Source organism: Zea mays, chromosome 2 (genome assembly GCF_902167145.1).
Source record: "Zea mays cultivar B73 chromosome 2, Zm-B73-REFERENCE-NAM-5.0, whole genome shotgun sequence".
NCBI lineage: Eukaryota > Viridiplantae > Streptophyta > Magnoliopsida > Poales > Poaceae > Zea > Zea mays.
In genome coordinates this window covers 13996905-14010515 of record NC_050097.1, presented here as the reverse complement: position 1 = coordinate 14010515, position 13611 = coordinate 13996905, and the positions used below count along the sequence as shown (strand labels likewise).

Below are 13611 nucleotides of genomic sequence, written 5' to 3'. Positions count from 1 at the left end.
CCGGACCCCACCGTCAAGGGGGGTCGGCGCCAAGATCTATGGCGTCGACCCCCTGGGCCTTGCTACATCGACTGTCACGTAGGAAAAGTTGGCGCCAGTGGTACTGGCGTCGCTGTGCGTTACCTCGGCATCAAGATTAGAGTCCATTTTTTGAAATGAAACTACAAAGGCTATAGTTATAAAAAAAATCCAAAAAGAGCTAAAATCCAAAAAAAGTTGGAGCCCCAGAGCATGGCATCGACTGTGCCTCCTGCACGCTCTGCCGTTCGGTTCGGTGGCGTGGTGCACGTCACGTACACGTCGTCCCAGCTACAGGGTGCCTACTTGCCTATGCGGAACCGGGAACAGAACCACAGCTGGAAGCCTGGAACGGAGTGGACGGTGGACGAACGGACGGACGACGACAACGATGACGACCTGTGGAACTAACGGAGGTTTTACCAGTCCTCTACAAAGACATACCCAAATTTATTTAGAAGTGTTTGAGTTAAACCGTTACAGCGATATAATCTTATAAAATCACTCACGATAGATAAATAATAGTTTAAAGTAATATTATATTGAAATATTGTACTATTATATTAAAACATCGACGAATGATACAAAACCATAAAAATATACAGTAAGGTTATACTATATACACTTTAAGTTTTAGAAGGACATTTAGTCGGGCTATATAAACTCTAGAGCGGCAGGGGCTAGAATCTCATCCGCCCCACCGCTAGAAACGTTGATAGACTTATACCTCATCGGTTCCCGTGGTTACTGGTTAGTGGTAGTGCTGGGAATCTGGGCCGGGCTTTTCGGGCCAGCACGAGCACGGCCCGAAAATAAGAGCCCAAAGCACGGCCCGGCACGAAATAATATGGGCCGGGCTAGCACGGCCCGAAGGCGGGCCTGGGCCGGGCCTCAAATTCCGACCCGTCGGGCCCCCAGCACGGCACGCATAGATCGGCCGGACTTGGGCCGGCACGGCCCAATTAAGCCCAATCTGTTTAATCTCTTTAATTTAGTAAGATATTGACTTTATATTGTTGTTATATTTAGAGTTTATGTGGTTAAATGATGTTATAATTGTTTAATATCTTTAATTTAGTAAGATATGAACTTTATATGGTTATAATATTTTGATTTTATGTGGTCAAATATACGGGCCGGGCTTGGGCCGGCACGACCCAACGAAGGCACGACGTGGTTTAGGGCCGGCCTGGGCCACTGTTTTTACACTTCGGGCTGGCACGGCACGGCCCAAAAATTGTTTGGGCTTTCTTGGCCCGAACCTGTTTGGCACGAAGCACGATGGGCTTGGGCCGGGCCGGGCCGGCACGGCCCAATTCCCAGCACTAGTTAGTGGTCTAGGACTATCCATTACTTGTTTACTATCGGTGCGAGTGTACTATTTTTTGGCCTCCGCTGCACATGTGGGTGCAGGGCTTAGCCTTACATGCACATGTAAGCAAACAGAAGTTGTACTTTAGTCAATGCATCTAGAGAGTCTGGATAAGTGCAGGCAACCAATCACACCGTATATGTGTCACTTCATGCCATTTTGCGCAATCATCGGTTCCCGTGCTTACTGGTTAGTGGTCGAGGACTTTCCATTACTTGTTACTATGGGGCTGTTTGGTTTGTGGCTAAATGTGCCACACTTTGCCTAAGGTTAGTCGTTCGAATTGAAGAACTAACCTTAGGCAGAAAAGTTAGCCAAAGTGTGGCAAGTTAGCCATCAAACCAAACATGCTCTATATGCGTCACTTCATGCCATTTTTCTGCGCAAAATACGTGGGGGAGTTAGCTCCTAGGCGAAAACATGGAATCAATTAAAAACATATTTTAGACACTCAAATAGAAGTTTAAAACTTGCCACACTATCACTGGCGTGTATTACATGCAGGGATGAAAATGGGTAACCCCTCTCTCGTTTTTGTTTTCACATTTCATTTCGAAAATGGGACCGAAAACAGGATTAGCGGGATGGCGAAAATGAATCAAAACAAACAGGATACACCAATAATAGGTCGAAATTGGAAATAGAAATCGGAAATAAAAACGGAAACATCGTCCCGTAGAGTCTAAAATAAAATAATATTATGATCGACTGAAATATCTCATCTAGATATATGGAAGCAACATATTATAATACATATGACTACCAAGAAAATAATTAATTAAGGACTAGTTTGTTGAAATATGACATAATCATCTATGATTTGTTTATTGTATTACCTAAAACTGGACATTATGTACGGATAAAAATGGTATATCCTGATTAAAAAAAATGAGAAAAGCAAAATTGGTCGAAAAAACACCTATATTGTCCCGTCACATTTCCACATTTGTCAAAAAGGGAAAAACGAAAATAGTTGGAGTGTCCGTCAATACAAATTCAAACAAGTTAATATAGAAATCGGGATAGAATGAAACCGGATTATTTCGACCGTTTTCAACTCTACTCACATGTAAAATCTCAAATTCAAACAAAGGTAATAAATTTTAGACTCATGTACACCAGAAAATCATGCTGCTATTTCTGTCATTTCAGGAACCGTGTCGTAGGCTTTGATCGCCGTCGGCGGAACGAGCTGTAAACTATTCCATCTAATCATTGAGACATTGACCGCCCGGCTGGGCTCGTTCGTTGAGCGCCACGAGTTTCCAGGAAAACACGAGGAGCAAGACGACACACCGACATGGTAAAACTATCGCGATCATATCCAGAATCCGATGCGAAGGCGCCGAGCGGTTTTAAACAAAAGGCACACTCACCAGCCAACCGGCTCGCTGCACTGACCGACCGACACATGTGTCGAGCACCGTACTCTATATTACTGCAAAAATTTTAGAATGCGACACGCATTCATATCAAATAGACACGCAACAGTTTTATTTTTCCTCGAAAGCAACAGGGAGTCAGGGTCACGGACCATCATCAATTCATCGTTATGCAAAAATTAACACGACAAGAAAAGGGAAAGGGAAGGGATCAGCAAAGAATTGCGTCTGTTTTCGTAAGAAATTTATGTCTAATTTAGAACGAAAGAATTTTATAGGACTCATATACGGATTTTATAGAAATCAGTTCGTTTTCAAAAAAAAAACGCAGGAAGCAAGAAAATTTCCCATGTTCAAAAGAAGACCTTAGTGTGTCTGCAATGATGTCCTCTATCTGCTATTCTATCTTATAATTATTTTTTTTGTTCTCAGCAATCTACAACGCTTTTTTTTTAAAAAAAAATTAAAATATAGAGAACATTCGTTCAACTATATATATACTATCTTCTCTTCTTTAGTTATTTTTATACTTTAGACAATTGATTAAGCAAAACTAAAATATGTGTAAGGTGTTTGCGGGTATGACAAATACAAGTGTGCAATAAATTGGAGCAAAATAGAATATTGTTAGGGAGTAATATGATATAAATGAGTTATTAGTTTAGAGAAATATATAAAAGACAGACCTAGAGGAGGATATAGAGATACCTCTGAAGACATCATTAGGATAGATATAGCGAGAGCTTCTGAAAAAAAGAGATGGGCACAGGGAGACTATGGGAGTCACGTCTTATCACAACCACAACCTGTAATATTTGGAAGATAGAATAAAGGCGTGTTGTTTTTTATTTGGTTCAGGAGTGTAGATAGAACGGAGCAGCTCCATCATATGTTTGGTTGAGGAGTTGTGTGAGTGCGATCACCTCCCTCTCTTGTCAGATTTACCTTCAACTCACCCCAAATTTCTTAATATGGTGTTCGTGCAAAGCAAATGAGAAGAACATATCAAATATGCATGTTTGATGTCCTACATAGAGAAGAAAGAAGTAAAGGGCAAGAATCTATCAGATGTATCATCAAGCGTGCAAAAGGAGGGGAGGGGAAAGTTTGGCCATCGGCGGGCTGCCATAGGGCACTTGCGTTAGGGCCCCGCCCGTGATCGTGTAGAAGGTATTAAAGGGCGTAAAAGGAGTAGGGTGAAGAGAAGTTCGTCTGACGGGTTGCGATGGCAGTGTAGATGGTGGGTTGCCATGGTCATATCGAAGAAAGGAGGGAAGAGAAGGGAAGGAGAAAGTGGGAGGCAAACATGTAGGGGTGCATGGAGGAGGGACATCGATGGATCTGGCTGGGGCCGGGCAGGAGCTCATCGTTGACAGTTAGATTGTCTCCTTGCTTGTAATGATCCTAAGGAAGGGGCTTCAAACAGGAACGCTCACGAGCGAAGAGGCTCGATAGTTTTTGGTGAATGGTAGGATTCAACGTATCAAGAAATTATTATCGTTTTGGAGCCACTCTGTTCTAGACTTTCCTAACCACAAAGTTATACATCGCTTTAGAACCAAATACTATCTTTGTAGGTGTGGATATCAATGGAGAATTCCCTGTCAGGGGATGACTCCATATCCCTATCCTCGTGAGTAGAAAAAATTATCTATCCCTATCACGGTGAATGCTCACGAGGAGCTTTTTCTCCCATCTTCATTCCATCATAGAATTTTTTCCCTATGGGAAACCCGCCCCCATTCCAAAATGCGATGTTTGGAGGCAAATACAAATTGATTATATCAAATTAATATAAATCGAACAATTGAGATTTAAAATAACAATAGACATCTACATTGTTTAGTTTGCTAATTATACTATGGCATGTGTTAGTTTTTGGTAGAATTTTAACATACCAAGGAACTAATTTAGAGCGAGAGAAGTTCACGGAATGCTACCTTTGGAACGGGGATGATGGATGGTTTTTCATTTCTATCCACACGATCCCGATGGGACTATTTTTTCTCTATTACAATTTCTTTTTGAATTAAATTGTCTTCATCCATGTTCTCTAATAGTGCAATTTTCCATGGAGAATTGAGGACCGGATTGTCTTTTTGGACCGGCTATATTGGGTAGTTTACTCATCCCATCACTTATTTTAATGTTTCTTATATAAATAATATAGTAAAAGAATGTTTTATACGGCCACATGTCGTAGGATATGCTGGCCGTAAAGAGTGAAAGAAAAGAAAAAAAAGGAACAATTGGATCTATACCATTAAAAGATCCAAACTTTAGATATATACCATGAACCCCACATGTCATTGACTCATGTGGACCCCCATGTAAGTGAGATAGTAATGATATGAATCCAAAGTGGTGATCTTTTAATGGTATGATCCGAATTTCCCAAAAAAAATGAACGTATTTCCAAGCCATCCGTTCCGTCTCCCTGGCCACCGCCAGCCCAGCAAGCATGGGCGCATGACTGCTCGCTGTCCTGGCGACCTGGCCACTTCGCCTATCTGCCTCCCTCCCTCCCTCCTCGAATAAAAACTTGCGAGGAAAATGTGAAGACCCCACGCGACCCAACAGCAGACCCACAGGGAGTCAGAGATACTGATCGGAGGCGGTGTCTTCTACTTCTAGCCGCAACCGCAGGCCGCACGCAGCCCCACCGCTCCGCCCGTCCATCCTCTCCAACTAGTGGCAGCGCGGTGGCAACCGCTCACCCACCACTCCTCCCCCAAATTTCCCCACAATCATAGCTCTGCACGTTAGGGAGCGACGCCGACGCACCAAAGGAACGAGGGGAGGCCAGGGAACAGCAGATACGCAAGCGCCGGAATGCTGGGCTCCAAGACGAAGTAAGCGTCCATCACACCCTTCTGTGCTGCTTATTGATCACTGCGACTCCGCCCTCGAGGTGGATCCCCGCGGGCAGCGGCGGTGGATCCTCGCCGTCTGACGGTGGTTCCGTTTCTTGGTTGGAGCGCAGATCTGGCTCCGCCGAGGCGAAGAGCAACGGCAAACCGGACAAGGAGAAGAAGGGCGGCGGAGGCGGCACGCCGCCAACCCCCAAGGACAGCAAGCCGCGCAAGCCGGCCGTGCCCAAGGCGAGCGCCGCCGGCCATGGCACGCCGCGCGCTGCTGACAAGTCCCCCGGCTCGGGGTCGGCCGACCGCAAGGCGCCAACGCCCAAGGCCGCCGCCTCTCGCCTCGCTACGACTCCAGAGGTATGGTAATCCGCGACTACCATGCCACCGCCTGCGGGCGCGAAAATCCTCGTGTTTTTTCGCGGAATTCAGAGTTGTATTGATGGTTTCAGAAGGGGAAGCCCGCGAAGCCGCCGCAGGAGCAGCACGCGCAGCTTGCCGCGATCCGAGAAGAGCTCGTGAAGGCCAAGGAGCAGTTGGTGGAGAACGAGAAGGAGAAGTGCAAAGTTTTTGCTGAGCTGGAGCGTGCCAAGAAGGTGGCTGATGAGGCCAATGCCAAGCTGCAGGATGCGCTTGATGTGCAAAGGAGGGCTATTGAGGCGCAGGAGGCAGACAAACTCCCTGCCAGAGAGTCGGAGCAGGCAAGCATCCATGGCCAGCAGGAGGCTGATGACGCTGTGCTGCGGTCGACAGTGGAGCAGCTGGAGAAGGCCAGGTATGAGCTGGCCGACGCAATCGATGCCAAGAATGAAGCCCTCAGCCAGGTAGATGATGCCGTTAGGGCTTCCGAGGTGAAGGCCCAGGAAGTTGAGCATCTCACTGTAGAGGTTACGCGCCTCAAAGGGCTGGTTGATTCCAAGGTGGATGGCAACAGGAAGAAGACTGCAGAGAGGATTCAGAATCTTGAAGAAGAGAACTTTGCATTAAAGCTTGAGCTTGAGAAAAAAAAGGCTGCTGAAGAAAAGGCAGTTCGATTGGAGCGCATGATTGATGAACTTAAGAGTGATGTTGATGATGCTAGGAATTTTGGTTCCAAGTCAAAGCAGTTAGCTGACGAATGGCAGAAGAAGGCACAGCTTCTCGAGGTCAGATTGGAAGAGGCTGATCAGTCTAATATTTTGAAGGGTGAATCTTTGAATTCAGCAATGGAAGAATTGGATTCAACAAGTAGTTTGCTTCGTGACAGAGAATCTGAAGTTGCTGCTCTTCGTGACAAAGTCAGGTTCTTGGAGGATGAGCTGACAAAGCTCAAGAGTGATATTGTTGTGTCCGGCCAACGGGCAGATGCAGCAGAGAAAGAGACGACGGATCTATGGACAGAGATTGAAGGGCTTAGGCTGAAGCTCCATACAGTGGAAGAAGAGAAAATGGAGGCCTTGAACAGTGATAAGAATACTAGCTCAGAAATTGAGACCTTGAATGAACAGAAGAACCAGCTGGCTGACGAGCTTGAGGCTAGCAAAGATGAGCTTGAGAAAATTAAGAAGGCAATGGAGGGTCTGGCCTCAGCCTTACAGGAAATGTCAGCTGAATCCAGAGAGGCGCAAGAAAAGTACCTTCTGAAACAAGATGAGATGGAGCGTGCTCAGGCACAGGTAGAGGAGCTTAACTTGAGTCTGAAGAATATTAAGGAGAACTATGAGCTACTGCTTGATGAGGCAAACTATGAGAAGGTTTGCCTTACGAAAGCAGTTGAAAGACTGGAAGCAGAAGCTAAGAGAGCGCATGAGGAATGGCAGTCCAAAGAGCTAAGTTTTGTCAGCTCTATTAAGAATTCAGAAGAAGAGATAGTCGCTGTCAGGGTTCAAATGGACAGGACCTTGGAGGTTGTTAAGGAGAAAGAAAATGAAAACACAGAGTTGCAGGAGAAGCTGCAGCAGCTTGAATCTCAGCTAATGGAAGCGAACAGAATCAGAGAGGAAGGCAACACTGAAACTATCCGATGGAAGGAGAACATATTAGACCAAGAGAATGAATTACAGAACATAAAACAGGAGAATGACGACCTGCAGGCAAAGGAATCAGCAGCTTCTGAGAAGATTAAGGAACTCTCTTCCCAGCTTACTAATGCAAAAGATGGCACGATAAATAGTAACACCAAGGATGGAGATAATGAGAAGGGGGGCACTGAAGAGGATGATGAACCTGTTGTAGTAGTTGCCAAAATGTGGGAGAACAGCAAGTTTGCTGACTATGATTCAGCTAAGGAGGAGAATGATGGCGACTCACAGGTTGATTTGGAATCAAACAAGGGGGATGCAGGTCTTGACAGCAATGGGTTGCACTCAACTAAGGAGAACAGTGGCAGGGCATCACCAACTAAACAGCACCAGCAGTATAAGAAGAAGCCTTTGCTGAAGAGATTCGGTGGTCTGCTAAAAAAGAAAAGCGAAAATTAGCATAAAACCGGCTGATGATATTCTTTGTTCTATCATTTGACATTTCTTTGATTAGATATCTAGTTCCCGAGTCTTCCCCCATATTATGGTAAACTAAGTGATGGATGCTTCAAAGAATACAAAATGTCGACTTTATTTACATAATTGCCTCTCTTGAGTTAGGGAGTGTTCGCAGTTCAGTTCAGCTGTCTGGTGTGAGCTGTCTGCTGTGGAAAAACTGTTGTGAGCTAAACTAAAAGAAAGTCGTTTGGTTGGAGCTTCGGTGAAACATTAGATTTTTTTATGATTTATCTGTATTGCTTCTGAGATTGTTTATATGCAAATGACCGTAATAGAACGATTTTTGTGTTGACTGATGTGTGTTTGGCACAGCTTATTTTTAGCTTCTTCACAAATTTAAGCAGAAGTTCTGCCAAACAGTCAGCTTCTGCAGTAGCTTATCAGTTCAGCTGCTTCTCAGAATACACTAAAAGCAGCCAACAAGCAGAAGCTGCTGTTCACCAGCTTCTTATATAAGCTGCTTTTTCAACAAGTAGCAGCTGTGCCAAACAGGGCCTATATTTCACGAATATGGAAATATGTATTTAATCATTGTAAGACTCCATACATATTATTGTTTTGCATATATTATTTTGCACCATAATTAATATGCATATATTGTTACTTTGGAAGAAACTGCTTTTTGATAGAAGAAGATCCAAACGCACCCTTTATGTCTTGCTTCTTTTTTGGTATGTTTGGTGATCATTCGTTTGCCAGCTCTTGCAATTGTTCAAGATAAAGCTTTCTTAGTGTTTGCTGTCTACGAAATGGAGATTTTGAATCAGCTATACTACTAAAAGATCAAATAATCTGTATGAGCAGAAGTGACGATTCCCATGCCCTGAGCTGACATCACAGAGTGATGATATCGACGGGTCATGATGCGTTATCGGGTTATTGGATTGGAAAAAAGCCTGTTAAACATGTGAGAGCCAGTAGGGTTCTTGATGAGGATGTTGGCCCTCAATAATCGATTTGCTTGGGATAAGGAGGTGTATAAAATACACTAGAGCTAACAGTTAGTTGCTTAAATTAGTCGAAGACATACAAATAGTCTAGCTAATAGTTCAGCAATTAGCTACTTTTAGCAAATTAGCTAATATTACCTCCGTTTTTGAATACTTGTCAACCGCTAGCATATTTTTGAACTAAAATACGATAAAAAAAACTCAGCCGGAGAGGGAAAGACCGTCCTCCCGGTATTTCATATAAGAAGGGACCGAAACAATGGTCCCGGCCGAGAAAATTCACGAACCCTGGCCCCATCATTAACGGGCCGGCGTCAACTGTCCACTCTGCAATGGTCCAACCGAAGGGTGACACACATGACATCGCACCCCGAGAGTGGATGAGGCACAACCAGGGGATTTTTTTAAACAAGCCTGAAAATTCGCTCCTGATAGGAATTGAACTAGGACTTAGAGGTGCTACTCGGAAGTCCTTAATCGATAGGCTAGAGGCTATTTCACATGACAAATAAAAAAGAACAGAGAGATTAGTTAGCTAGCTAATTTATTCTTTTTCTTTTATTCCTTTGGCAATTGCCCCACTTCCGTGAAGTCAGTATAATGCTACTCCTGTATTATCATGCTACTTCAATTATTCAGTTGGCTCACAAGGACCTGGAGTGACGTGCCTGAATAAATGAGCTCAGCAGCAACACCAAAAGATCAGGTTCAGACTTTCAGTTCAGATGAGTAACTTCTGCTGCTTTGCCTGTGTGATGGGATGGATACCGATACTGGTAATGCACTAATGCTATAGCCTGAACATGAGAACAGGCGGCAGCGCCACCTGCTTTGGCTATTCTCTGTAGATCGGCAGCTACAAGATGAGATGCATGGGACCATGGTGCAGTCCAGAGGGACCTCCGCACCGGTCTTCACAGTGAAACCCATGTGAAGCTCTGGCAGCTCCCGCGTGAAAATAAAAGGCAGGATTCAATTCCTCAATATCGACGGTTGACGCCTTTTTTACCATGTCCTCCAATGTTTCACAGTTAACTGCACTCTGGCTGACCCGATGGTAAGTAAAGAGGCAACAGTGTCCGGTAAAGTGGAGCCAAGAACACTGCAGCATGATGGAGAGCCGTTTTGGTTGTTACTACTGGGAATCTGAAGCGAAGCAGAATAGTACAGTCTGATCTCTGCAGCTCACAAAGTCACACGTGACATACTGACATGTATGTATATACTGAGAGATTCCAACTTTCTGCTGCTTAATAAAATTGGCTGAAGTGGAAGTACACAAGCCAATTCATGCATGAAGTTGCATCGTCATTACGTCAGTATCCAAAATCAGTAGACGACACACCGACCTGGGAAACCGTCGCGATCATATCCAGAATCCGATGCGAGGCGCCGGTCTGTTTCTATAAAACACACTCACCAGCCAGCCAACCCGGCTCGTTGCACCGACCGACCGACAGCATGCGTCGAGCACCGCACTCAATATTACTCCAAAGCACGGCACGATAACAACATGCATGGTGGATGTCAAATAAACATGCAACAGAACTTTTTTTTCTCTCTCGAGAGAGAGAGCAACAGGGAGTCAGGGTCAGGGACCATCGTCAATCCATCGGTATGGAATAAACTAACACGACAAGGAAAGGGGGCAAAAAAGCCGGCAAAGGATTGCGCGTCTACTTCCACTAGGAATTTAAGATAGATATAGATAGCGAGATGTTGTCGAAAAAAAAGAGAGAGATGACGCGCAGGCGCAGCTAGACTGCGAGAGTGACGGGATATCACATGAAAACGGTCGGAAACGGTATTTATTCGGTAATCAGTTTTTTGGTCGTTTTTCTTTGATTGCGAATAAATAGGATATAGAATATACAATACAAATTTGTATTCTTGTTTTTAACATCCAGCTTATTAAGATTTATAAAAGGTAAATCTCAAATTCATCCTATATTTTCTCAAATAATAGTTATAAACTTCGGTATGAATTCGGAAACAAATTCGGTAATTTTTTCAACGTTTTGTGTTGTAGGGAGCAAATAATACATAAAACAATTTATGTAATATTTTATTCATGTTTGTACTAATGTGCTTGATAACATAAGAAAAGATCAACATCAAATTTTATACGTATCTATTTTAAAATATTAAATTTGTTCTAACAGTTCGGATTACCACTTTCATCCCTTCACATCTACGGTCCGTAAGGCTATCTTCAGCAGTTTATCTATATTTATATCTATATTTAAATTCTATTCTGCAAATAATATAAATGTACAATTAACCGTGTAGAATAGTGTAAAACAGTGTTTTTGGACAAACTTTTGATAGATTACTGCAAACGGCCTAAACTCATAGCAGACTCTACCTTAAATTAGTGTCAAGATTTGAAGTCTTAAGATCTATCAAAAAAGACAACAACAACAATAGAACCCTATATTAGTTGGAATCAGTTTTTCCGCTCCTGCTACCATCAATATTTAGGGTGCCGCGATCTTTTTTTTCCTACGTGTCGCTCAGATTGCACCACCCTAAAAGTTCTACATCTACAAAACATGTACTTTATCTATTTTTTTATTTGTCGTGGTTTAGTTTAAAACCAAACTAGCTAGCGGTAAATATTTGAAAACAAAGGTAGCAAGATACAAATATTTTCCAGCATTTACACTTCACTGAACCATTCAGAAATGACGGCTGAACTTGTATTTAATACTGCCTTCTCGATCACATTACTTCAGTTTGCCTTCTCTATTTTCTCCGTATAAAATATAAACAATGTCTAGAAATTAAGAATGCATAACCAAATCCAAGCAATGAAGTGCTATAATTCACTACCGTAAGAAAATCAAGTGATAGTAATCAGTAACACTGCAAGAACATGAGCTCAAAATTTCTGCACCGCTCAAACAGATTGATTGCAATATTCAGTATTTAGTATTGCTTTCCCTTCTCTGCTTTCATATTTGCCAGGGCCGTACCTACCTGAGGGGTGGAGCTCGGCCGCTGCACAGGCCCCCCAAAATCTCTACTACTAATTAAGTGTGTATTGTAGGCGTGCACAGCCACAGCGTTCTGCCGCTCACCCCGCGGCCGCATCCCGGCCAACCCTCCCGTGGCCACCAATCAACGCCCGTGGCCACCAATCAACGCCGCGCCCCACCCGCGACCTTCCTTCAATACCGCATCACGGACCGGCTTCCTTGCCGTGGGCGGCGCTCCTCCGCCGCGGCATCCGACCTCCTCTCTCCCGCGCCCTCCCTCAAGTCCCGCCTCGCCGACGGAGACACCCTGTACGTTCTGTTCCTCCTCTCCTTCTCCCGTACCCTCGCCGAGCTCGCCGCCCTCGCCGGCTACGACTACGTCGTCGTCGACATGGAGCACGGGTTGGGCGGGATCCCCGAGGCGCTCGCCTGCCTTCGCGCGCTGGACGCCGCGCGCACCCCCGCCGTGCTCTGCCTCCCGGAGGCCAGCGCCGTCTGGGCCAAGAAGGCGCTGGACCTCGGCCCCGCGGGCCTCATGCTCCCCGCCATCGAGTCCCCCGAGGCCGCCGCTGAGGCGGTCTCCCACTACCGCAGTGCCGCTACCCGCCGCGCGGGGTCCGCGGCGCTGCACACCCCATCGTCCGCGCCTCCGCCTACGGCTTCGATGACTCCTACCTCTCCCGCTGCGAGGACGATACCCTCGTCATCTGCCAGGTCGAGACCGCCACCGCGATCGCGAAGATCGACGCCAACGCCACCGTCGACGGCGTGGACGTCGTGCAGATGGGCCCGCTCGACCTGTCGGCTAGCATGGGATACCTGTGGGACCTCGGGAACAGGAAGGTCCGGGCTACGCTGAGGGAGGCCGAGAGGAAGGTGCTGGAGGCCAAGAAGAAGAAGAAGGCGGCAGCAGCCTCGGGTGGCAATGCTGCTTACCTGGGCGGGTTTGCAATGCAGAAAGCAGAATGACCCGCCGGAGCAGCTCAAATTGAGGGGTTACCATATGGTAGCTGGCGCAGTGGACATTGCTATGTTCCGGAAGGCGACATTGGATGATGTCAGGCTGTTCCGAGAGGCAGTGATGGAGATCGACGAGGAGGATGATGAGGATGAGAAATGTGAGAAGGAAAATGACGGGTACTGGAGTGACCGAGTGAGTGAGCAGTGTAGAACAGAGCTGAGCTGAAGCATGGAGAGAAGTGGCTATGGGTTTTGTTCTGGTGATATTTTTTTTGTTCTGAGTTCAGAGGATCTATTCGAGATCTTAAGGAGCCCAAGAATTTCTAGCTTTAGTTGTACTCTTGTTTAGGTCGTCATTTGATTTTCAGGTGAACAATCTGGTTGGGCATCTTAAACATCCCTATTTGTAGGATGAAACTCAGAACTGGTGGCTACCAATAAAGTGCTGTTTTTTTCCTCCCCGTTTATTTCTAATATCTGGATAAGTCTGGATCGTTTTGGCCAACCGTTTGATAGTATATCATGGGATGGGAAGCACGTAGGTCCAGGTTGTTGTTGTGGTTGGGTCAGG

At 45.3% G+C, this 13611-nt stretch overlaps 1 protein-coding gene and 1 pseudogene across 1 annotated transcript; both read left to right on the top strand.

Annotated features, from left to right (window-relative positions):
- Window positions 1-5284: 5284 nt before the first annotated feature.
- Window positions 5285-8357, top strand: LOC100275709 (Putative WEB family protein chloroplastic). The gene is made up of 3 exons (NM_001149734.2): window positions 5285-5624; window positions 5756-5993; window positions 6086-8357. The coding sequence occupies exons 1-3, from the start codon at window positions 5605-5607 to the stop codon at window positions 8090-8092; spliced, it is 2265 nt and encodes a 754-aa protein (NP_001143206.2). The 5' UTR covers window positions 5285-5604; the 3' UTR covers window positions 8093-8357.
- Window positions 8358-10112: 1755 nt separating this feature from the next.
- Window positions 10113-13309, top strand: LOC103648423 (2-keto-3-deoxy-L-rhamnonate aldolase-like; annotated as a pseudogene).
- The last annotated feature ends 302 nt before the right edge of the window (window positions 13310-13611 follow it).